The 25,977-nt window shown below is 43.6% G+C and overlaps 1 protein-coding gene across 1 annotated transcript in view; it reads left to right on the top strand.

Moving 5' to 3' along the window:
- Window positions 1-6,426: 6,426 nt before the first annotated feature.
- Window positions 6,427-25,977, top strand: part of gpsm1b (G protein signaling modulator 1b) — a 35,881-nt gene continuing 16,330 nt past the window's right edge. Inside the window, exons 1-7 of the mRNA XM_083794242.1 lie at window positions 6,427-6,672; window positions 20,065-20,286; window positions 21,050-21,185; window positions 21,698-21,840; window positions 22,859-22,982; window positions 24,719-24,834; window positions 25,242-25,397. Coding sequence (XP_083650368.1) covers window positions 6,608-6,672; window positions 20,065-20,286; window positions 21,050-21,185; window positions 21,698-21,840; window positions 22,859-22,982; window positions 24,719-24,834; window positions 25,242-25,397 — 962 coding nt within the window. The 5' untranslated portion in view covers window positions 6,427-6,607. The remainder of the gene's footprint in view (window positions 6,673-20,064; window positions 20,287-21,049; window positions 21,186-21,697; window positions 21,841-22,858; window positions 22,983-24,718; window positions 24,835-25,241; window positions 25,398-25,977) is intronic.

Here is a 25,977-nt window from a genome sequence, read left to right as displayed (position 1 = left end):
CCATCCCTTCTGTTTGGAAAAAGGCTGGAGTAGTTGCAATCCCTAAACCTGGCAAAGACCCATTATCCCCGAAGAGCTACCGACCCATTTCCCTCCTCTGCATCACGTCTTTCTTATACCTGTGGTGTGCGGGCTCCATCCAATACCTACACCAGTTGTGATGCAACAGAGTTTGCTGTGACCGTTGTGAATTATGGGTGGTGTGGTCTTTGCCAAGACGGTGGATTGTGGCCCATGCCTTCCTGCTGTTATTTGTCATTATGGTGTTCTCTATATCTTTTCGTCCTGGGCATGACGTTAAACTGTTCCGTTCGAGAGGACCGGCGACCCTCGAATGTAAACGGCCACGAAAGGAAACTGTGTGTGTGAGGTGTTCTCTATCATTTCATTCCAGACTTCACTGTCTATCTCCTGTGTTTTCCATTCATCTTGAGCGTTACACAGTCGTCTGATGTGCGGGGGGAGGTGCCGGCTAGCGCATAAAGGCACGGACGGGACAGGTGTTGTCTTGACCCATCCCGTGATGATGCGACAGGTGTCATTTAGGGCTGTGTCGACCAATTTGGTGTGACGTGATCGGCTCCAGCTTGAGCAGGCATACTCTGCTGTAGAGAAAGACAGGGCCATGGCAGTTGCACGGATTGTTTGTGTGTCTGCGCCCCACTTGGGAGTTCACTAGTTTTCACAGGATGTTATTGTGGGTGTTGACCGTGGCTTTTGTGTTCTCCAGGTGTTTTTTTTAAGAAGAGTGTCCTGTCCAGTGTAACTCCAAGATACATGGGGTGGGTATGGTTGGAGAGTTTGTGACCATCCCAAGTGACGCTCAGTTCTTTTCTCGCGTCTCGGTTCCTCAGGTGGAAGCTGCATAGTTGGGTTTGTGTGTCTTTCTTTTTCTGTCTTTCTTTCTTAGGACGGAGATCAAGGTAGACGCCATAGGAAGGCTCAACACTAGCCGATGCCCCTAGAGATCCATCCCAAAGCTTCCCTCAGGGAGCACAGCAAGCCAGCTAGCCAGCAAGCCTGCCCAGTCAGCCAACGCAGCCAGTCAGCTCCGCCAGTCAGCCAGTGTAGAAAGTCAGGCTGCCAAGCCAGAGCATATCAGCCCTTGCAGTCAGCCATTGCAGCCATACCAGCCTTGCTCAGTCAGCTCAGCCAGGCCTCTCTTGAGGCCTGGCTCTCTGTCTGCCTGGCCCGGTCTGCCCTGCCCTGCCTTGCAGCAACAGAACCAGCCTTTCTGGAAAGCCAGCCAGCTCAGAATGCGAGCTGAGCAAGCCAGTGCAGCAGCAAGCCCAGACTAGGTTACCGCAGCCTTACTGTGCAGCCACAGCCACTCAGTCTAGACCAGCAGGAGCTGGCCAGGCTCCAACCCTTGCAGCGCAGCCTTAGGCCGGACAGTCCCCCTGCCTGCACTTTGTTGCCTTCCTGGCCTGTCTGCCTGCCTAGGCGCCTCGGTCTTCCTGTCTGTCTGCCTTGGCCTGCCAGTCTGAAACTGGTTTAGACTAACTGCGTGCTTGCCAGCTGCGCTGGCTTGCTGAGCTCGTATTCTGAGCTGGCTGGCTTGCCAGCAAGGCTGGTTCTGTTGCTGCAAGGCAGGGCGGGGCAGACCGGGCCAGGCAGACAGAGAGCCAGGCCTCGAGAGAGGCCTGGCTGAGCTGACTGAGCAAGGCTGGTATGGCTACAATGGTTGACTGCAAGGGCTGATGTGCGCTGGCTTGGCAGCCTGACTTTCTACACTGGCTGACTGGCGGAGCTGGCTGGCTGCGTTGGCTGACTGGGCGGGCTTGCTGGCTAGCTGGCTTGCTGGACTCCCTGAGGGAAGCTTTGGGATGAATCTCTAGGGGCATCGGCTTGTGTTGAGCCTTCCAACGGCGTCTACCTTGATCTTCGTCCTAAGAAAGAAAGACAGAAAAAGAAAGATACACATACAAACTCAACTACGCAGCTTCCACATGAGGGAGGCAGGCAGGAAGGCAGGCAGGAAGGCAGGCACAAGCTGCCTGCATGCTTATTTCGCCCTCCAGTTGCTGCTCCAATTATTTGTTTTCCTTCAAACCCATCCTCAATGTGTTGGGTGAGGTTGAGCTCTGTCCAGCACAGGAGCGGCCGGGACGGAAACCAGCTTGGTCTTTAGTCAGCTTGGTGTCTGAGTGGCATGAGGCGTTGGAGTAGCAGCCTCTCTTGTAGGTGATGCAGAGGAGGGAAATGGGTCGGTAGATCTTTGGGGATGATGGGTCTTTGCCAGGTTTGGGGATTGCAACCACTTTGGCCTTTCTCCAGACAGAAGGGATGGTTTTCTGTGCCATGCATGTATTCAGCATCCCCACGAGCCAGGTCTTTGCGTTAGGTTCCAGGTGCTGTATCATTTCTGCCAGTATGTCAATCAATCCTTGCTGATTCTCCGGGTTTCAACTTTCCCATTGCAGTTTCGAGTTCTTCTAGGTCGAAGGGTTTGGTTTGAGGGCTGGCTGATTGTGGTTGGTCTGATACCACTGTGCAATGTTATTCTCCTGTGGGTCGGCGGCGGTGTTGGTTACGAATGTTGGCCACCAGTTGTGATGCAACAGAGTTCGCTGTGACCGTTGTGAATTATGGGTGGCTCCCTGAGGTCCTTGATCCCCATGGGGTCCAACAGTGGTCATTGAAGCGTGCACACACACATGCACACATGCACCTACACATGCACAGGCGCACATGCGTATGCACACCTGGACCTGTAAATGAACAACAACACAAAAACTAAGGCACTGGTGTCGGACTTCTGGTTTACCGGAACGGGGTTCAACTCCCTGCAGTGCCCTGCTCAATGTGTTGTATTTACATGGTTCATTGGTCCATGATCTCAGGTCATTGAGCGGCGCGCTATAGTGCGCGATTCTTCATCATTGTTGAGGATTAAAAAAAAAGGTGAAAATCAAGGAAAAGCGAAAGGCTATAGTCCATGGTCACGGACCGCATACTGGTCAAGGTCATTTATACTGGTGAAGATCATTTACTAGTCTTATGAAGGTCATTCATACTGGTCAAGGTCATTTACTAGTCTCATGGAGGTAATTTATACTGGTCAGTCATATACTGGTCACGGTCATTTATACTGGTCAAGGTCATTTGTACTTGTCAAGGTCATTTATACTGGTCAAGGTCATTTACTAGTCTTATTGAAGGTCATTTATACTGCTCAAGGTCATTGATGCTATAGTGCACGATTCTTCATCATTGTTTAGGATTTGAAAAAAGGTGAAATCGCAGAAAAGCAAAAGGCTATAGTCCATGGTCACGGAGGGCATACTATATAGTATGTTGTTTTTCACGATTTCGGAGGATTTGAAAAAAAGGTGAAAATCACGGAAAAGCTAAAGGCTATAGTCCATAGTCTCGGAGGGCATACAAAAATGCGTGGTGCTATACAGGCCGTTCTGGAAAATTTGGGACAGAGGTTCATCGTTGGCATCCAGGGAGTGTGTGCAAAATTTGGCATCGACCGGGTTAATGGTGCTGGAGATTAGCTGTTAACAAACTGACGGGGACACACACACACACACACACACACACACACACACACACACACACACACACACACACACACACACACACTCAGAGTGCAAAACATACTCTCTCCCCATGGCTTTGGCCTGGTGCCATACCGTTATTAATTATTGCCTACAATGTCAATTGTGAAATTACTTTACCGTTGAAATGCAAAATTTACATTTCAACGAATGGACCTCGTAAAACAAAACAAAAACCAAGGCACTGGTTGTGGTACTTCTGGTTTACCGGAATGGGGTTCAACTCCCTGCAGTGCTCTGCTCAATTTGTTGTATTTACATGGTTCATTTTTATTTTCTGCTCATTGTGTTGCCTTTTCATAGATGATAACCCCTAGGTTCTTTAATGTGTTTGCACTCCCTACAGTTATAGTTAGTCTATTTATTTATTATTTCTGTTCAATAGAACTATAACCAATTACCAAAGTAGGTTTTCTAATGACACAACTCGCCTTTGTTTTGATGTGTAGCAAAAACGTTCTTTTTATTTACGCCAAAGAGTAGAGGCTGGTCTGCATTCATGCGAGCGGGCAAGTTTAGAGTAACATAGCTCCAATTTTTCTTTTTTTTTTTGAGTTTGAATCTTTATTTCGGTCATTTTTACAAAACAGATAAACAAAAATAGGTTTAAGCAATTTACATTGCTTAATTTATATTACATTACTTAGTCAACGCAGTGACTAGTTCTGACCGAAAAGGTATGGGCTGAAGCATAAAGCTTATTTTGCCCACCTTTTTATATAATACAAATAATAAATAATAATAGTCTGTGATCAATTATCACAGTAGCATAGTTTATGAAAACACAAATGGAAAAAAAGAGTAATATCATAGAAATATTACTAAAAACAGAAAAGGAAAAAGAAATATAACAAAAGTAAACAGGATGTTGATTTACATTTGTCATTACATACTATAATATAATATATAATAATATAGATATGAATATAAATATAAACATAAATATAATTATAAATAGATTTCTAAATATAACCATACTTATCTAAATGTCTATACATGAAAATGTATACATATTTGTTTTTGTTTTCTTTTTTACAAATATATACAGCCAAGCACCCATTCAACCGTTTTCTCATTTTGTTTGTTCTGCTGCTATATATGTATCAATTATCTTTGCTTTAAATAATTTCTTATATGTTTGTATTGACCTAGACAATTTAAGCTCGTTATCCAATTGGTTCCACAGTTTCACTCCTATCACAGTTATACATCTCCCCATGGTGTTAGTTACCTTTGTTGTTTTAACAAAGGTTCCCCTGAGGTCATATTTGCCCTCTCTTGGCTTGAACAGCTCCTGCATGCAGCTTGGAAGTGAGTTATTATGAGCCTTGTAAATTATTGCAGTGGAGTTGAGGTTGACTAAATCTTGCAGTTTCAGTGTACGGTTTTCAATAAAGAGTGGGTTTGTTGGTGCATGATAGTCAGACAAATTTACAATTCTAATAGCTTTTTTTTGTAGCATAAATGAAACGCATTAGAGCTATGGACCAGAGCTAGTAGTCATAGCACTTCATGGTATATGCATAGTTTATATAGTTTCATTATATAGATATATTAAACAGAGAGGACTGGAGTCAATTGGGTTATATTATGTTTAACACTAATTTGAAGCTGTCAAAATCTGACAGACTTCTGGCGGCCATGGCCACGCCCACCTTTTGGTAACGCCTACTTTCGGCCAAGCCCACAAAAATGACCCCCCATGTCATTTGCCAGGCAGGCTCCACTGGCTGACATTGCATGCACAGGCTATTCATAAATCGCTGTGGTTGTTGGACCTCAGGCGGTCCATCTATGATGTCAGTCATCTATGACATGACATAGGCCTATCTGGAGTCATGGCTCCATAATAGGCCTATTGGGCAAGGTTTCAGACTGCCATTGACTTCCATCATACAAATAATTGATGTTTATATTACAAAAATATACTCAATATGTGAAAAATAAATGTGTGGAGGACTGGAGGCATTTTCTTGACCTAATAAATTTGACCTTGATCAGTCCAGCTGTTCGCGCTTGTTCACCCAGGGCTGTTAGGACTACCTTGTGCCCAAGATCAGCGGTTCTCTCTAAATGGTGTTCGGGGACCCCCAGGGAAGTTAGGGGATCGCCAACAAAAGTAGCCTATAGTTAATAGCATCAAAATAAGTTCAACCAATATACAGTAGGCCTACATTGACTATTTGAAAATATCCAATCTATAAGTGAGCTTGTAGATCTCCTATTAATTAATTAATTAATTAATTAATTAATAGGAGAATGAGAATTGAATTGAAAAATAATCAGGTGGCCTTTTAAATGTTTTGCTCAAAATATAGGCCTACAGCAAATCCTCAATTTGAGTATTTTAATACATGTTTGTAAACTTTTACAACATAAAGCAAATGTATATCCTTTGATTGGGGTCTCCCAGTCCCAGGGGTCTACATAGGCTATGCTTGCCCGACCCCCTCCTTTTTCCAATTTTCCATCTACACCTGAGCTTTTATATTAGATATTAATGCTGTTTTAAGCGTTCATGTCTTTATTATATTATTATAACTGTGGGCCGTGGGGTGCAAATTGCAATTCCCTAGGTGGCGTCTGACTTTAGCCAGGCTACATCATGTACCGCCCTGCCTCTTCCACATGCATGTGTGCTTTTTGTCTTTTTGACGAAGTGACAGCCAGGGAAAGACAGTATTATGTGGGTTTCACCAGCTAAAATCACTCATGCTCACTCACTCACTCTTTTACTCCCCAGCAGCCTCTGATGTCACTTCGGGGGAGGGGCTGTCTTTTATATGGTTTGCGTTTGCACAATACCTCACTTCCTCAGCAGCTGCCATTACTGTGTGTGTGTGTGTGTGTGTGTGTGTGTAGAGAGAGAGAGAGAGAGAGAGAGAGGGGGGGGAATGAGGCAGCTGAGCTAGCTCTATGGCTGAGCGGCATACAAAAGAAAAGACGTGGTGAAGAGTTAGCGGAGGAGATATTTGAAGGAAGGGTCGAGCCGGAAGTAAGAGGCAGGTAGGCTACTTACAGTAGCAGCAGCAGCTCCTTCCATGGCTCAGTCCGTTGCTAACGGTACTATGGACCAGGATCTAGCAAGCAAGAGGCTCCACTCAAGGTAGGACCCTCTGGGGGAGTCGGGGAGACGCACAGATTAAAGCTTTGTTGCCTGATCTTGGGTTGACTGTTGTTACCTACCGGTGGAAGGGGGGGGGGGTCTACTCTGTGGAGGGAGGGGGTCTACTTCTAGGACGAGAAAGAGACGGGGTGGGGAGGTAAGTGTCTGCCGGGCTCAATGCATGACTGAGTGTCAGTGACTGACTGAGGAGCAGCACGACAGCCAGCCAAGGACACCAGCTCTCCTCCCTGTACTGTACCAGAGGTAGAGCCCCAAGAAAGAAAGACCCAGGCAGGCACAGCTTCCTTCCTTCCCCAGACTAAGCCTCAGTTCTAAGCCCTCATTCCTGGGCTTGCTTGGCTCCCTGAGATCCCTGCAGCCTGGGTGAACTGAACTGACTGCTGGACGCTGGTCTAGTCTGTCTGTGGCTGGAATGTGCAGACTGGAGGGAGCCACGTAAGACGTGGACATGGTGATGGGTGGGTGGGATATAAGGAGTGTCTCTGGCCCAGCTGGGGGACGGGAACGGGGAATATGAGAGACGGGCTCACTCACGCATGGCTCCTTCTTTTAAAACAGTGGTTCTCGTCAGCTATCAGCTATGATGGATAGTTTAGGAACCAAATGGACCCATGGATCTGTAACACTGAGAGTGTACAAATGGAACCCCGTTAGGGTCTCTCAGAGTTAAATTAACATTGATTTTACAATAACAATTGGGGTTCCAGAGATAAAAATGCCATTAAATGGGGGTCCGTAGCCTAATGCATGTCAAACTGGGGGGTCCTTGAAATTACAATGGTTGACAATCACTGCTATAGCCGTAAAAAAAATCTTCTCTTATGGGGGTCCCTGGCATATCTTTTTCAAATGGGGGCCCGTGGGCTAATAAAGTGTCAATTTGGGGGTCCTTGACATGAAAAAGTTTGAGAACCAAAACACATCATATAATATCGGGTGAAATGTTACACCATGAGATATCTATATATATATATATATATATATATATATATATATATGTACAGACCTACACACACCTCCTGACTGCTGTGATTTCTGATCTGACAGACGTGTATATAGGCAGTGACACAAATGAGTTATTAACTTACTGTAGGCTACCGTGTATAATAATATAACAGGAAATGACCAAAGGTCATAACATTCTTGCATTTATGAAACTCATGCCATTTAGTACTGCTGCCTACTGTACATCATGCAACTGCAGCAACTGTACGTTATATTTACTATTTTGGGGCTGGCAAATATTAAAAAAAATTAAGCACAATGTAATTCTAATCATTATTTTATAACACTGCTTTAAGTTGATGAGTCATATCTGTTTTGTGTGATGGGACTTTGTTGTCTCTTTCACCCCGCACCACATAAATGTCACAAACTTGCTGTGACAGTGACACAGTGTGTGTGTGTGTGTGTGTGTGTGTGTGTGTGTTACTGTTAAAATGTGACACATTCATTCAGCCAGCACTTTGATGTGACCTGGCGTGTACACTAAGTACTCCGCAATACCAAATCCTATCCAGAAGACTTTTGGACAAACATTTTTTATCAACGTTAAACACTCTCGATGTCTTGCCATTGTAGAAATTGTTGCTTGCTTGCCACCCTCACGCCACTTGAGGGACAGGCTGTGTACACAGAAGGGGCTGCCGAGAATGTTAATGGCTGCTGAGTTGTGAATTGACATTCACAAGCCCTGTGAGGTCACCATGCCCCTGGGACAAACATGACGTGACGTGTGCCGTGCGCACACTTACTGTATTTTGCTTTGTTTCCATCATATGGCAATAGAGGCCTGCCTACTGTATAGCAGCATTCCCTGTATACTCTCCAGCCTACGCAGTGTCAATCCATATTCCATACCCTTCTTAGTGCAATGGCTGTGTTCTTTGTCTTTCCAAGGATGTACAGTATTCACCATGTAGAGCCTATTTAATGTCCTGAACCTTCCAAGTTCCTTTGTACATAAATAACATACTGTATCTTAGACATAGTTTAGTACCAAAACCCTAGCTAGATGAAGAAGAATTTGGCAAATGGTGCATTTATATGGCACCTTTATCCAAGGCACTTTACAGAGATTGTGCATTACATTCACACAACACATTCATACACTGATGGCGGAGGAAACCATGTAAGACTGCTCATTGGGACCAATTAGGGGTTCAATGTCGCACAGATTAAAATAGGTTGCATTTTGCATCCCAAAACGCAGTTAATATAAAGGGACGCAATAAAACAACGACCTCTGCATCCACGGGATGCACTACTTTTTTATTCTAGTATATTTTGCTAACTTTAGTTATAATAATAATTTCTTCTTCTGTTCTCTATATGAATATAACCACATTATAACCATATAAAATGAAATGGGAGTTAAAAAAATGCAGCAATTTGTAAAAATGGCAAAATATGACTCCTAACGTTGTTGAAGTGGGACTCATAAAATGTCCCTGGGATTCATCTAAATTCTAAAAGACCATCCCTGCATCCCGGGACTCATTATATTGAACACCTATTTGCATCACTTCTGTCTTGCTCAAGGACACTTCAACACTAACTCTCTGGGGGAGCCCGGGATCGAACCGGGAACCTTATGGCTCCCAAGCGGCCGCTCTACCTCCTGATCCACTGTCGCCCCGTCCCGCTGTTGTTAAAGTCTAATAGCAGCAGGACCAGAGTCTCATTTCAATGAGACTCTGCTGCACTGGAATAATAAGCTTATTACTGCGTTTATTACAAATCAAAAGAGCACATTTTGATTCAGTGAACTTCTGGGTTTAGGACAAAACGCTAAATCACCATTGTGTGTTGTCTTCAAATCTCACAATTCATTTTGTGAGGCAGGGGAAAAATATAATTATGTAATGACCCAATTCTGGGTGGTGTTGACATTCCCCTAAATGTCTGTATTCCTTGGTAACGTTCCACTTTTTACACTGTTTATTTAGCATTAGCTAATATTTTTTGAAAATGTTGGAACAAGTCTTTTAAGTGGTTAAGTGAGGCATTCAGGGGGTAGATGGCGAGCTGTGGCCAGAGGCTCAGGACTCAGGAGGTAGTTTGGCCATTTGGAATCGGAAGGTTCCAGGTTCGATTCCTGGCTCCTCCTGGCTTTGTGTGGAAAATGTGAACCCCATTATACTATGCTCCTGATAAGCAAGTTAGTTGTGTGTGTGTGTGTGTGTGTGTGTGTGTGTGTGTGTGTGTGTGTGTGTGTGTGTGTGTGTGTGTGTGTGTGTGTGTGTGTGTGTGTGTGTGAGAGAGAGAGTTAGGGTATGTTGAGAGAGAGACTGTATGTATATAATACATTGTAAAGCGCGTTGTAAAAAGCCACTACTGTATATAAATGCACCATTTTATCTTTTCTTTACCATATAGAAGACTAGACGGGCAGATATGAGAATGAAAAAAATGCAATATAACAGAGAGAATAGAGCAAAAGGTTCTGCCTGGATTGAGATGGACATACAACACGGCAAAAAACATTCCTAGAGAGTTTCTCTTTGGTTTCCCTGACAACTAGCCTTGGCGCTCTGTAATTATGGGCTGGATTAGTACTCTGAGGACATAGTTCCTGGGCTAAGCCAGGACTCTGCCAAAGGGGAACAGCAGTACAGAATCCCTAATGAAAGAAGAGCTCCAACAGAGAGCTGTACATGAGCTGAGTATACTGTAGGGTAATATCACCACTTGAGCCCTATTTTACACTTCCTCGTGTCGCACGAAAATAGCCGATCTACAAGCTTACAGCGAGTTGCGTCGTGAGCTTGTTGATCGGCTATTTTAGCAATTCCTGAAAATATTGGAAAATGTTTTAATTTCCGTCTAATGACATGCCGAAAATAGGGACGCCAGGGTAAGAATGTGTAGTCCACTCCTGACAATGGAAATGTCAGGAGTTATAGAATTATAGAATATATACTGGTAGGCGGTAGCCTATTTTGGAGAATTGTTTTTACAAGAGAGCTCTGATAAATCAATGAACATTCAGTAGTGATTCTGACGTTAAGGAGACGGGCGGCCTTAGGTAAGGCTTGCGGGTACAAAACATTCATTACAAGTCAGAATTGAGATTTGTGTGTCAATTATTTTCTATCCTCTCTGGTACAAGGGCACTCTCTCCCATGTATGTAAATCAACTACAATGATGCTTCTATTGACCTGTCCCAATCACCCTTATCAAGGATAACTGAAACGAAATACCTTGATGAAGGTACCACTTGATGATGAGGGTATTCCTAGAGGTTGCAACACTCTCAGCCATAATCAGTATGGCCAGGATTGACGTTGCCTGAAGTAACATATTCATTTCTGACGCTTGACATCAGTGCTAATTCTGTGGCGATTAGTTAAGGCTGATATTACAGTCTCATGCTCACATTGTATATGACCTTATCATGCACTGAGAAGATAATAAGGGCACTGACGCATTTGGGCGCTGGTGGACATGGACGTGCGGCCGCTTGTGGCACGCCTTCTGACTGAGCCTAAAGGAAGAAAAGAAAAACCCAGTTTTGCAGCTATGTAACAATATCATTTGTTTACTAGCTCTGCTCACAACAAAGCTTAGAAATGTGCAAACTTATACAGTACACATATTATGCTTATATTATGCTTATCAAACCACGGTGGAAAAAAGTGTGAAGGCTTTAAAAGGATTGTTGTTGTCAACATCACCTCACACTCTGTCCCAGTGGTGTGGAGTGGGACCACAAACAGCTATGGTTTGGTTAAAAACATTCCTTTGTTGGGCCCTTTCACTTTCCACACTGAATTCACGTTTTTCTTTCTTTTTCTTTTCTTGTATTTTCATGATACCATAAACAAGGCATTTAGTCTTACACCAGTAAATAGTTATACACGAGCACACACTTTATTAAATTGTCAGTAAAGTCAGTTACTGTGGCCGGTATGCTACTTAAGAATGTTACAGTACATTGATCTCAAGTATGTTGTCCGACTCAACTACTAGTTATTTACCGGTATTACAAAATAACAATGACTAATCTTCCTCATCTGACGGGCAGCTGTGTGTTCACAGTCCACACTAAGCTGTTTTCATTGAAAGGGCATACATTATGGCTCATGGTGAAGTTCAGCTTACTGTCAGACCTCACTGAAAACTTCACTGTAACTTTGGTTCCTGAAACCTGTCCAATAGGGGTGTGCTTCCCCTGTTCTGCCATGGTGACTGTATTGGAAGACTGTCTCCTTTAGACCACAGGCAGCCTATTATGGGATGAATGTCTCCCAAACAGACCAATTAGAGTGGTAAGCAGAGGAGAGAATGGCCGACTGTACCATACAGAGGCATTCTTAGGTCAGCCACAATGATGGCAAGAATAAAAGTAAACTAAATAAATAAATAAACATCTTGCTGCCGAGACTAATTCCTTTGTGCCTTTCTGCTGTTGTCTCTTGTCACCTTAATTTCTTTGAAACATATATTTTTTTCGCCCCGCTTCAATTCCATATTGCTTAGTTTTTTGTTATGTTATTTAGTTTTGTTTCTAATGTTTCTGTTAACTATAGTTTAACAGCATTTTCTCTGTCATGCTTAATATTCATAACTTTTTGAACTAATTGAACTGTTCCCAAAGTTAAGTATGCAAAACCTGAAAATATATGGGATATAGAATTGCATACATTAAATTGATTGATACACATCATCTTGACTACTACTATGACTAAAATGGACTCTGCTTAGACTACCTTAGACTACCGGTACATTTTTCTTAAATTCTTTGCAGCTCAGTGGTAGTGTTTAATGACACACATTGTGATTGTTTGTCCGGATTGCGGAAGACTTCTAATTTCTGACGCTACCAGAAGCTGCTCTGTTACAGCCTACGTCACAACGCTGTGAATCGAGATCATAGACGGCACCCTGTCACACTGAAAAACTACAGATGCTTTATCGTGCTTATGAGTCATGACGACCAATTTTGCCACACTTACTGTGTGCTGCACTGTGGAAAGTGTGTCTGGGACCGTGGGCGGTCCCTAATGCTTAAATGATGCTCCGTTGTCAAAAATGTAAATTAAAATCTCCTAATGTCGGTGTGCGATTCCATCATACAACATCATTGTAGGAACGGCGGTGAAGTATAACCCGGGCTTAAAACCAGTAAGACGCCTGAGGGCGAGAAGCGACCTCGTCCGGCGAGGCCATATATGGAGTGTGTCTTGAGTGTACGGGTTTGATGAGGTCAGATCAACATATGGAATGTCAGAACAGGTCAGCTCCATATATGGAGATCTAAGGGTGGCAGCGTCTTGAGTGTACAGGGTTTGATGAGGGGCCAGGTAGGGCCGGGACTTAATTTTCGGGCCTTTTGAGAACTCTAGTTTTTTTGATGATGTCAAAGCAAAGCAAAGCAAAGTTACTATATTTACCCAGGGTGACTGGACTAAGCTCAAGAACTTGTTTACAGCCAGGCCCTGCTCATAGAACATTTCATTGTAGGGGTTCAATGCCTTGCTCAAGGGCACTTCAGCTGTGGTAATTTTAACGTGCCAGTCCGGGGATACGAACTAGCGACCTTCCGATATCAAGACCGCTCTGCAAACCGTTCGGCCACCGCTGCCCCGTTGTCATAGTGATGTCACGAGACCTGGGCACAATATATATGGGCTTTTCCCAGCTATGGAGATTTTGAGTGACTGACGGACCAAAAACGCACGATTCTATAGTTAAATTCGACCTTCGGTCGCAATGATATTGTACAGTGTCCTTTTAGTTTTTGACTTATCATCTATTAGTGATATTATTAGTCGGGTCAACAATCAAGCACAGATCCAAAATGAGCTTTGGGATTTGTTGCAGCGCTCTACTGTTTTTAGCCTCTCCTCCTTGCCCGTAAAGTTGATGTTCTTGAAATGGTGGACATTACAACCTTGACTTGATTCTTGGCAGTACCAGGAATGTTCTGCAGGATTTTTAGCTGAGCTGCCATATGCAAACTAAGAGAGGTTTCCTGTCTGATGTGTACTTACGGTACATTTCAGGATGTTTGAAGGCGATAGTTGTGAGTCGTGACATGACATTGTCGCATAACTACATGTTGATAAGTTGTGAGTTAAGTTTTATGGTCTGGGAAAGGTATCATTCACGTGTGGTTGTGATTAAACATCCTCCTTTATTTAACAGTTTTCTTTTAGCCATTTGTGGATACTGAGCTGCATGTTTTATTTTTTACTACTGACTGACAATAACAAATATATGCCTTAGACTCTGAGCAATACTATGTATCTACTTAACTGTAAACAACATCAAGGATAGGATAAAAAGAGAAGACAAATAATAAATATTTAATAAATAGTGTGTGTCTGTAGGAACCGAAATTTAATTATTTTAATGGGTACTGTTGGAGATAGGCTCTTGATAACAACAAACACATTGTGCAGTGAGATACTTTACTAGAAAAACCCTCTTGGAGCACGCTATCTCTGCGCGTCCTTTAATTGGTGAAGTTTAAGAACGGACAAAGGTATTAAGGATGTATTTAATCAAATTGCATGAAGTTAAAAGTATTACAGATTGAATAATAGAATGAATATGAAATGTACTACATGAGATCTCATGGGCGTCAGAATTCTATCCCTTGCAGATTAAGTACAATCACCAAATGACAGTTTGTGAAGTCTGCTCCCTGGTCAAATGCTTTCCCTGCCCATTTTATACATTAACATGAGGCCAAAAACGGCGGATTCCAGATGACGATTTCTGTATGTTCCCCTCGATACTTCTGCTTTTCCTCAGGGTTATGCGATGGTCAGTTTAGTCAGAGAGTTAGCCTTGCAGGACAAGGCATAAGACAAACCATACAACATATAGAAAATATGGAACTGCGTGATTCAGAGAGGCCTCTTGACCTCTCCTCTGATATTTCCTTTTTCCTTGCTTGAGTGTCCATTTTTAGATTTCTTATCAACCAGCTGTTTTGGGAAAACACAGTTACGGAAATATGGGCATACAGTGTATATTTGTCATCCTTTGGTCATTTAGATTAAAGGTTAAACATGGATGAATCAATATCCTGATATTGCATTGCATTTAATCACATTATGCCTTTAAATAAATGGCTCTTTATTTAACATTAATGATTTAGATAATAATATGATCAACTGGGTATAATAATTGGATCTCTTTAAACAATATACCAACAGTACCCGGTACCCAAGCATGTTCGGTTCGATACCCGGTACCAAAGCATGTTCGGTTCGGTACCTGCTTGGTCCCGAGGTTTGGGAATAGGGACCAACCCCTAGTATGATTTACTGTACATCTCCCATCAGTGCTGACTGAGAATCAAAAGCTGTGTGTATGTACACTATGTTGATCCCTATATACTTTGTCATACCTCAAATAGTTCCTATTTTTGCCGAATGTTTGCCTATTGTATGACCATTATATACCCAGAATAGGCATGCTCGGATTAATGTGGTTAATGTACGAAATATTCCTTTGCCATGTGTATGTTTGACTAATGACAGTCATACCTAACTGAATATATATATACACACCCCTGTTTTCATTTATTTAGAGAACCATTCAGACTGGATAGTGGATACAATGCTCACACTGATCTTGTTGTGGTGGTCACTGGGTTGTCCTTTTTTAGGCCAACTTTTGTGTTCTTGAACTACTTCAACGTTTCCAAAGCTTTTTCTGGGCATGTCATAATAGGTGAACATTTGCAGAACAACGTGTCTCAAAGCGACACGTTGTGAGCTTATAGATTGGCAATTTTCAGCAAATAGATTTAGTATAGGGGGAAAAAGGAGGGGTGACCCTAGTCAACTAAATATGTAGGGTTTTATGCAGCGATTGTGCTGCTGTGTCAGACTTGCAAACCCATCAATTGCGCTGCAGATAAACATTAACGTTACTTACTGCCGTAAAAATAAAGGCGATTGTCAAAATTATCTTCTCATTTATGTCTGATCCGATGTCTTCCATGTCTGTCTCCTTCATCCAAATTCTAGTCTTCCCACGTGGATCTGGCCAACTATGACAACTGCCATTTTAGTCTGCCAATTTCTTGATGAGCATCAGCATTTCTCACAGCTTTGGCTGTTGACTCTCAGCTCTAAACCAAACTGAATTCACAGGCAGCTGCAGCATGTTTTCTGTTTCAAGGGAGGGATTAGGCTCGCATCCTGATCCATTCACAGATGAAGACACATTGACTTTCAAGTACAGTTTGTGTGATGCAGTAGAATGTGCATTGGGATTCCGGATACTGTTTGATCCTGTTTGTTGTTAGTGAATTGATACCAAATGGTCAAACATTTTGAAATGTCAGAAAGCCTGCAGAGAAGTTGAGACAACATGCTCAGCAGGTTGTACAGTTCTTCGAGTATAACAGGAGACTGAGGAGAGGTCTTTCCAGATTTACTGTGACTAGATCGCATGGATGCCTTTTGGCTGTTACAGTACTGTCTATTACAGTATTATTATGTCAGCTTTACAGTAAATGGGGCCTCCACCACTCTGTTATGGACACACTGCACTGTGTACAGTAGACAGTGAAGTGACAATTGGACATTTCTAACACCTAAAAAGGAGAAAAAAGCAGCACCATTACTGCATTAAAAGTAATCGACTAACTATACTATACAACTAAAAATACAATATTTGTATGGTTTTATATTGTATTGTACTATAAATGTGCCACGTGTGTGTGTGTGTGTGTGTGTGTGATTGTAATGCACGTAACTCGAGAACCGTTTGCCCCACCGACTTCAAATTCGACACACGCGTTCCACACCCCCGCAGGGAGTGCAGTGCCCGGCCTCGAGTCGGTCGGACTATGGTTTTCCAGAACCACCACAAAAGGCTCTGCTCAGGCTCTGCCAGTGGGCCTAATCAGCCTAAATCCCCTCACCTGTGCCTCAGCCAATTGATTGCCATGGCAACCCGACACCGGACAATTGATTAGCCTACTTAACCAGTCCACTTTTCACAGTCAGTCAGTTCACGGGCAGATACAGAGATCTCCATGTGGGACACAGACAGATAGTTAAAACGGGTGCTATGACAAGTTCACAAATGGTATTATTAGGTTCCCAAGTTGCATCGTTCTCAAGTAGGCCGTTAGCCGACGGGCACGTACAGGTCTAGTATTAATAATATTGCTAGTGATTCGATTGTGGTTGTAGACTTCAAAGGAATATATTGCATCGTGATCAAACAGAATACTCAATCATCGAGTTATTTAATAGATCATACAAAGAAAACATCAATTGTGTTTTATAAAAAGTGTTTTATACCTTTCTGCAGTATTAAACCTGTACAGGAAAACTACATAGGATTTCTTGCCTCTTTATGCCCTACATACTTCATCATCGTATATGCCAAATAGCGAACATAGTCGACACAATTGACACAGCCAAAATGGAGACAGCTGGTTGAAAGTGGTTTATGGAGGGGGGAACGGTGGCCTCACAGATAGAAGGTCCTGGGTTCGATTCCCGCTGGGGACGCTGTGGGCGCTGGGGGCGTGCTCTCTCCCCCGCGTCATCAGTGCCCATACCCGAGGCGGGGTTGGTGGCAAGTGTTTGAGAGGGGACAGAACTGTCTATAAATACACACAACACGAGATGTATCTGTCTAAACACTTGAACATGGCCAGAGCACTCTGTCTTCTGGTCTGTGGAATGTAAAATAAGAGCACTGTTTGCCTATAATATGCTGTTCACTGTTTGGTACACAAATATAGAATAACAAGTCGTGAACCCATAGTCATATTCATAGCTATGGTAGGTATTTAGCATAAGAAATTGTGGTATGGCATTTTTTTATTGCACGGCCACAGAAAGTAAAGAAAACAAACAAAATAAAACAAGTCTTAACTTGAACGGGTCAACTTTTACCTATCATATACTTTTGGGGCAAGTGAGCATGGCCTTGAACATGACTTGTACTTGTACCTCTGAGACCTATAGTGTCAGCCCCTGACTGTGTCAGTGGCGGAGTCAGCAGACAGATGGATTAGTCCGGGATATTCACTCGCTGTCCTCTGTCTGAGAAGGTTCAGATCTCTGGATTAGTGATTGGCCAGATGCCTCTTCCCCACCCCCACCCCGTCACTGTCTTGTTGGTGTGTGAGGTGCCGCCCGGTGTCATTCTGCTGTCGCACGTTTCCAGCGCCCTCGCCCCGAATCTTTCCTTGTCACCTCAAATAACAAAGGGAGTCTACCAACCCTGGAACGGCTGGTCCGGTGCATCACAGGAACAAGGACACTTAATGCAGAAGGAGAGGACACAGACATTTTAAGCCTTTTATTAGGTGCTAGTATACAAAAAACTACTAACGTTTCGACCTATGCGGTCTTCATCAGAGTCATGGACCTGATGCCCATGACCTCAAATAACATTTGGGAGGATGGAGAGGATCCACAGAGAGGAGACTTTTAAAGTATTACTGAAGACTGCGAGAGCTGGCCATTTTCCCAGATTTTGACAACTGAATTGTTTACTTGGAGGAACGGAACTTAACTTCAGTGCTGGAAACATAAACGTTGGGATTCTGGTTTATATGTGGCTTTTCGTAACGCCTGGATAACAAAACATGCTGTATGTTCTTGCGTGGGAGTTTCAGGTTTTCAAGCTCCTGGATTTTTAACTCTTTGGAAGACGTGAAGAGCAGATGTAATCCTTGTCATGGGACGCTTTGTTTACAGCTTCTAACCAGAATGTAAAAAGGCAATTGATAAGTTCATTTGTCTTATTTTTTTTACATTTATCTAAACCAGGTACCTTAATCAGGCAATTAGGCATGCGGATGGAATTCACTGTCATTTTACAAAACTGGATTTAATACTAACTCCTTAACTACTTAATATTGATATTTTATATTGATCTTGCCCCCCCCCCCATGGACCCAGAGTCTTGCCCCCTGACTGGGGCAGAAAGAGCAGTGTGCAGATTAGTGCACCATGGGCCTCGGCCCCAAGCTGTGCTTAAGCCTTTGCGACTGGAGCTACAGGTATACGTGGAGAAAACACTTGTCAGGCTGAAACCCAGGTAATGTTGGAGACAGGTTTCTTTACCACCAAGCTTGAAAACATGATTTCAGACGATCGTTTTAGTGCTGATCGTCCATAAGAGTTGCCCGGGGAGAAAGTTGTGAAATCAAATTCCTTTGGATTTGTGTATGAGGAATACAATGAAAACAGGTCTTGGACTTTATTGTGTCTCATCCTCTGATGTTTTTAACTTTAACCTTATTGCTCTTCAAGTAAACTAACTTTGACGTGAGACTAGTCACTAGTGACTACGCTGAGAGTAGCGTAGTTTGCACAGCCTAACTTGGCTTTGCTGATCAAGGCATTGCCATGGTAACCAAGCCATTCTAGAGGTGGGTGGAAGAGTGTATACTGTAGTATGCACGGAGAGCAGTCTGATCCTGCTCAGTCTTGCTCTTTTGTTAAGTTATTTCTGGCATACTGTATATACGTAATGCTTTCAATTTTCATTCAGCAGGGATAGTAACTAACATATCTACAACTTACATTACATTATATGCTGCAGGTTAACTTGAATTCTAATCAATTGGATTTTCCTTGACCTTTACACAAAACGCAAGCCTACTTTTTATAGATATTTGAAATAGAAATGTGTCCTTTTAAATCTCAATCTTAATACCTTCTCTGATATGATGACATCTATAATGTATGACACATGGTTTCAGCCTGATCTGACTTCCCTTTATCAAATAAAAGTTAAATATTTAAAGTAATACGTAACATGTTGATCCACTGGCAGTGTGAACAAGAAACCGAGTTGGCTATGGACGGACAGACAGACAATCTTATAGAGGCTATCCTCCTACAGAGTCATACACTTAAAAAGAAAGAAATCAGAGCAGTCTGAACTAAGTGAGTGGTGCTTTACATGTACTGTACTGTACTGTACTGTACTGTACTGTACTGTACTGTACTGTACTGTACTGTACTGTACTGTACTGTACAAGCCCTCCCTGGCCCGTGTGTGTGTGTGTGTGTGTGTGTGTGTGTGTGTACTGTGTATGTGTTAGGCTGTGCAACAGTGACACTTGGTGGTTGACAAACGCTATTTCTGTACTTGGACGGAATCGTACGTACATACAGGGTCACGCATACATACATAGGGACACACACAGCTGTCTATAGGAGTGGCTGCACCACTCACAAAGGTAGAACGAGCTGGAAGTGCAACTTCAAGATGCTCGTCGTGTCAGAAATTAATGATGTCTGACTCTGTTGTCAAGGAAACATTGACATAGCTAAACTACAGACTCTGTTGCTATGGTGATCCTGTCAAGACAATAACCCTATTCAAGATGCTTTCTGTCTCCCACTTTGTGTGTGTGTGCGTGCGGTCAGGATGGAGGCGTCTTGCTTGGAGTTGGCCTTGGAAGGAGAGAGGCTGTGTAAAGCGGGGGACTTTAAAGGTGGAACAGTGTTCTTCGAGGCGGCGGTTCAGGTGGGCACGGAAGACCTGAAGACCCTCAGTGCCATCTACAGCCAACTGGGCAACGCCTACTTCTACCTGAAGGAGTACGGCAAGGCCCTGGAGTACCACAAACATGACCTCACACTGGCCAGGTGAGCCATTTTGGAAAGAACTTGGGGGGGCCCCTTCCCTACTTCCTTCACAGGTGTTACAGATGATACTGATGAAGGCTCTGTTCCATTCTGGTCAAACAGAGTCCGGGTGTGGCTATTGTGCATGTCGGTTCACTGGAAACACTCTGCTACACCAGTGGGTCTAAAAAGGGTCCTTGAGTGGGTTCCAAATGGCCCCGTACGGATGTGTAACCATGTAAAGTATGAGTTATCCACCCCCCCCCCCCCCAACCCCGGTGTTTGCCCTGTCCCAGAAAAAGTGACGGGGGATTTGAAACCGTTTACGCTGACCAACCACCGGCTTGATATTTGGCGAGCTCGTTAATCCCCTTCCCCTGCCGACTGTGCCGGGAGGTGTGCATTTGGTGTTCCAGCTGGGTAGCGATTAGAGCCAGCAGGAGCATTTAACTTGTTACATCACATTCCCAGCAGGATCACTCGTACCCCGAATCAACCTTTTAGCTGACATGATTAATAATGTAAAAAGAACATCGTCATATTGTTTTTATGGAACAGAAGAAAATATGATTCATTCATTAATCATTAACATAGACAAGTGATATCCAGATATCTTCGTGTCAAGGACCACCAAATATATGTGTATACGCCTGCTGTACCCCATTAAAAAAAAGTGGACATGTTGGAAGTGTTTAAACTGTTTCCGCATATCCCCCACCTTGAGGGCCAGTGACCTAAGACGGTTCACTGTCCTTACTTTGGCACCGTTTCCTTTCATTTTCAGGACAATAGGAGACCGAATAGGTGAGGGAAAGGCCAGCGGTAACCTCGGTAATACGCTAAAGGTGCTGGGGCGCTTTGATGAGGCAGCTGTGTGCTGTGAGAGGCACCTAGACATCTCTCAAGAGCAGGGTGACAAGGTATGACACACACGCACGCATATTCTATCTAAACCATAACCTTACCATTAGGGATGTCCCACTCACCTTTTTCTGCTCCTGATCCCATCATTTGATTTTGAGCCGATACCGATTTTTCCTGATCCGATATTTTATCCGATACATTTAACCCATTTAGGGTTAACCCATTCTGACCTGAGATCAGATTCATACGAGGGTTTCCGCCGGACACACACTGGTCTGATTAAAGTTGCAGACACAGTCAATTTGTTTCAGAACACAACAAGCCTTGTTAACATTTAATAATAATAAAAAAACAGCTTAGTCCAGAGTCTGGACTACCGGTATGCTGTTTTTATTTTATTTTATTATTATTAAACTCCAGACTGACAATTATTTTACTGTCTGGCCAGTGGCCACTACTGGCCACAGAACAGCTAGTTGACTGTCGGCAGAGGTTCAGTTGTGTTTTGTGATTTTCCCATTGCAGGAAGATGTTAACACGTGTCTTGTTAATGTTTGTGTGGCTTTAGGTGGGAGAGGCGAGAGCATTGTACAACGTTGGGAACGTGTTCCATGCCAAGGGCAAGCAACAGCTATGGGGCTGTACGCAAGAACCTGGAGACCTTCCTCCGGACGTCAGAGACACCCTGCAAAGGGCTACCGGCTACTACGAGTTAGTGTTGATTTTAACTCCATTTTTATTTTGAAGTTTAATACAGAAGTACGTTAAACAATGGGTAGTTCTCGTACCCTATGTTGAGAAGCAGTGGTATGCACGCACGCATGCACACACACACACACACACACACACACACACACACACGTGCGCGTGTTCTCACGCACACACACATTAAATAAACACTTCATACTGGGCCCATTATCGCCTATTAAACCCACACACTACCAGCTGAAGGCAATTAACGGGCACAGTACAGGTGAAAGTGCCAGCTATGATTCAGAACAGGCTTGTGTCAAAGTGTGTGATTAAACTGCAATTGTTGTTCCATTAAAAGGACATTAAAAGCGTAAGCACGGGGTCCCTGTGGATTCACAGATGCACACAAAGCTTAAGTGCTCGACAGTAACACAGTGTTGCAATGGTTTTTGTCTACTGATGTTGCTGATAATTTCACAATTTGCATCGGTGAAAATTGCACATCCCACAGATAATGTGACAGGAATTTTGCCTGTCTGCAGTGAGTGACAGCACTTCTTTGTCAAAGAAATGTAATAGGTTTTCAATGTCACTGGCTAGTTGGTCACAAAATAATCTACATCACTCGTTCTCAAAGTGGGGTCCGGGGGTCCTCGAGAGGAGTCAATGGGCTCCCCAGTGAACAGTTAAAATACTTTAAAAGCACCACTACAAACAAGCTCACAACACGTTGCATCACAACTCGCTGTGAGCGTGTAGATCTTGTTTTTATTTATATTTTTTATCATTGACATTTTGTGTCAATAAATCTTGTCTGTTGGGGGTCCCTGGCACAAAATCTGTCCAATTGGGCATCTGCGATCAAATGCATAATCGATTTGGAGGTCCTTGACATGAAGATGTCCAGGAACCAGCGCTCTAAACAGGAATGTGTTCATCTGTTTGTAGAATGAACCACCGCTCTAAACAGGGATGTGTTCATCTGTTTGTAGAATGAACCAGCGCTCTAAACAGGAATGTGTTCATCTGTTTGTAGAATGAATCTGTGTTTGGTCAAAGAGCTCGGGGACCGAGCCGCCCAGGGGAGAGCCTTTGGTAATCTGGGCAACACGCACTACCTCCTGGGAAACTTTGTTGAGGCCATCAAGTTCCACCGCCAGGTGAGTAATTACAGTATTTATAGTTGTACACGTTTAACACCTTGACGGCTTTAGATTAAAAGGTACCGAGGCTGCCGGGATTGTTTAATTACCTTTAGAGCATACACCTAAGTATTTGCGCCTTTTGATCCATGAAAATAGTTCCATGGCTTGTTGTCGAACCGAAAAATATGCCACCGTCGCACAACAACAACAACAACAACAGGCAGTGAGAGCTGCTGGAGTCCAGTTGAAACTGCTGATCACTTGCATTGAACTCATTTTCCCAGAAGCCCTTGCAGCCCAGAGCACGGGTCGATTTCCGGTTCCGTCATCATAACCTGTCATCATAATCCTGTAAAGCACTTTGCATTGCATTTTATGACATGAAAGGTGCTATATAAATAAAGTTTATTATTATTATTAACATGACGGCCTCGTCACCAGGTCAAATCCAGGTCAAATCCGCTTTTGATTATTAAAAAACGGCGAATTAAACACACAAAACAAATAGCGGGTTTAGCGTATTATGCAGGGCAGAAACATGGATTAAATAGAAAGTGGGTTATGTAGCAGAACTGTTAATGTATAAAGAATCAGACGACAAGCGACCTGTAATTAGGGCCGCAACTGTCGATTATCTCCTCATTGATTAGATTGCTGTTTAGATCAATCGAATAATTAAGAAGAGATCATTGAGGGAGACCCTCACTTACAGTGGTAACGAGATTACACATAACATAAGAACACGATGCTGACAGCAAACCGTTGCATACAGGCAATGAACAGTTATTTAGTAAAGTCCTAAAATGGCCAATAGATGCTAGGGTATTTAGTTTTAGATCTTGTTGCAAGAGGTTCCAAGAACCAGATGCGCCGATGCTGAAAGCCTTTCCCAGTTCAGTTCAGATTTGGAAGAAACTGAGGGACTGGGCATTCGCTAAAGCGAGTTCGAATGCGACTAGGGTTCTGACGTAACATGGATGAAATATATTGATCAATATATTGATGAACAGATCAATACAGGAAAAAACAACCCCCCCCCCCCCCCCGAGCCTGAGTATGACATAACAGGGCAAAATGACCACTGTTGTTAATGAAGCGATGCGGTGAGCATGACAGCGCCCTTTGTTAACCAACCCCGGGAAAGCATCTGTGCCATTTTACATTTTAACCACTACCCATTCTGTATGGGAAGTCCGGAACCCCTTTTGGTGTTTTAAGCATTATGTTATACTTTAGCTGTTGAAAAATAGATCTACAAGCTCATACCGCGCTACAAGCTTGTAGGTCTGCTATTTTTGAAATGCGGCGCATATCTTTGAATATATTATATATATATATATTTATATATATTTTTTATTTCGATGTCAGGCCTAAATGGGTTAACCATAATTTTATACTTTGGCTGTTAAAGAAATAGCAGATATACAAGCTCATAGCGCGCCACTTCGTGTCACACCATGAGCTTTTTGAAGTCTTTTGTATAGGGTTATTTTTTTTTAAAGCAAATATTTTTTAACTCAAATCTTCGCTTCTGGTGGTCCCTGGAACTAAATATTTCTACATGTTGGGGGGGCAAATATATATTATTTTGGGGGTCCTTGACACGAAAAAGTGTGATGTTGCAACATTGGTAAACCACAACATGTTTTTCAGAAACAGATTTTTGAAGGCATTTGTAGAATCGCCTCATGTCTTAATGTAATGAATGCTCTGCATAATAGGACTGAAAGTGATCGTGTGTCATTTCACAGAGACTGTCTATCGCCAAAGAATTCGGTGACAAAGCAGCGGAGCGGCGAGCGTACAGTAACCTTGGTAACGCTCTGATATTCCTGGGCCAGTTCAACACAGCCACAGAATACTACAGGTGAGAATAGAGGATGTTCTGACATCTAGTGGACGAATGATAGAAGTACACCTACAGTATGTGGTCAAAACTCAAAAGGACATTATTATGGCTGAGCCTGTATCTGTCATTGATTAGAAATCCCTTATTTATTTTTACAATACTGAATATGTATTTATTTCTACTTCACCTTCTAAAGTTTTTCCCCTTTCATTTGTTTTGTCTGTTAAGTCTGTTGTTTTTTATGTGACAAGCACCGTGAGTTTACCAAGAACAGTATTTTTATACGCAGAGTGTGTTTTAAATTGTTTTAAATCAATTACTGATTGATCCACAATTCCAAAGTGTCCAGTGGTTAATTATTTCAAATCCTCCCCTCTCTCCTCCCTTCTTTCTGGATGCTGTTATTCCTCTCATGTTGCTTGTAGGAAAACCTTGCAGTTGTCCAGGCAGCTCAGAGACCAGGTGATGGAGGCCCAGGCGTGCTACAGCCTGGGGAACACGTACACGCTGCTCCAGCAGTACGAGAGGGCTATAGACTACCACCTCAAACACCTGCTCATCGCTCAGGAGCTCACCGACAGGTGGGCACCCGCCCACCCTCGCTCGCTCACTCGCATCCACCCACCCACCCACGCACACTCACACCCACCCACCCACGCACACTCACACCCACCCACCCACGCACGCTCACACCCACCCACCCACCAACGCACGCACTCACGCACGCTCACACCCACCCACTCACGCACGCTCACACCCACCCACCCACCCACGCACACACGCACGCACGCACTCACGCACGCTCACACCCACCCACCCACCCACGAACGCACACACGCACGCACTCACGCACGCTCACACCCACCCACCCACGCACGCTCACACCCACCCACCCACGAACGCACACACGCACGCACTCATGCACGCTCACACCCACCCACCCACCCACGAACGCACACACGCACGCACTCACGCACGCTCACACCCACCCACTCACGCACGCTCACACCCACCCACCCACGAACACACGCACGCACGCACTCACGCACGCACGCACGCTCACACCCACCCACCCACGAACACACGCACTCACGCACGCACGCACGCTCACACCCACCCACCCACTCACGCACGCTCACACCCACCCACTCACGCACGCTC

Source organism: Protomyctophum parallelum, assembly GCF_964188405.1.
Source record: "Protomyctophum parallelum genome assembly, chromosome: 21".
In the NCBI taxonomy this organism is placed as follows: Eukaryota; Metazoa; Chordata; class Actinopteri; order Myctophiformes; family Myctophidae; genus Protomyctophum; species Protomyctophum parallelum.
The sequence above is the reverse complement of the archived record's forward strand: the minus strand, read 5'-3'. Positions and strand labels throughout refer to the sequence as shown.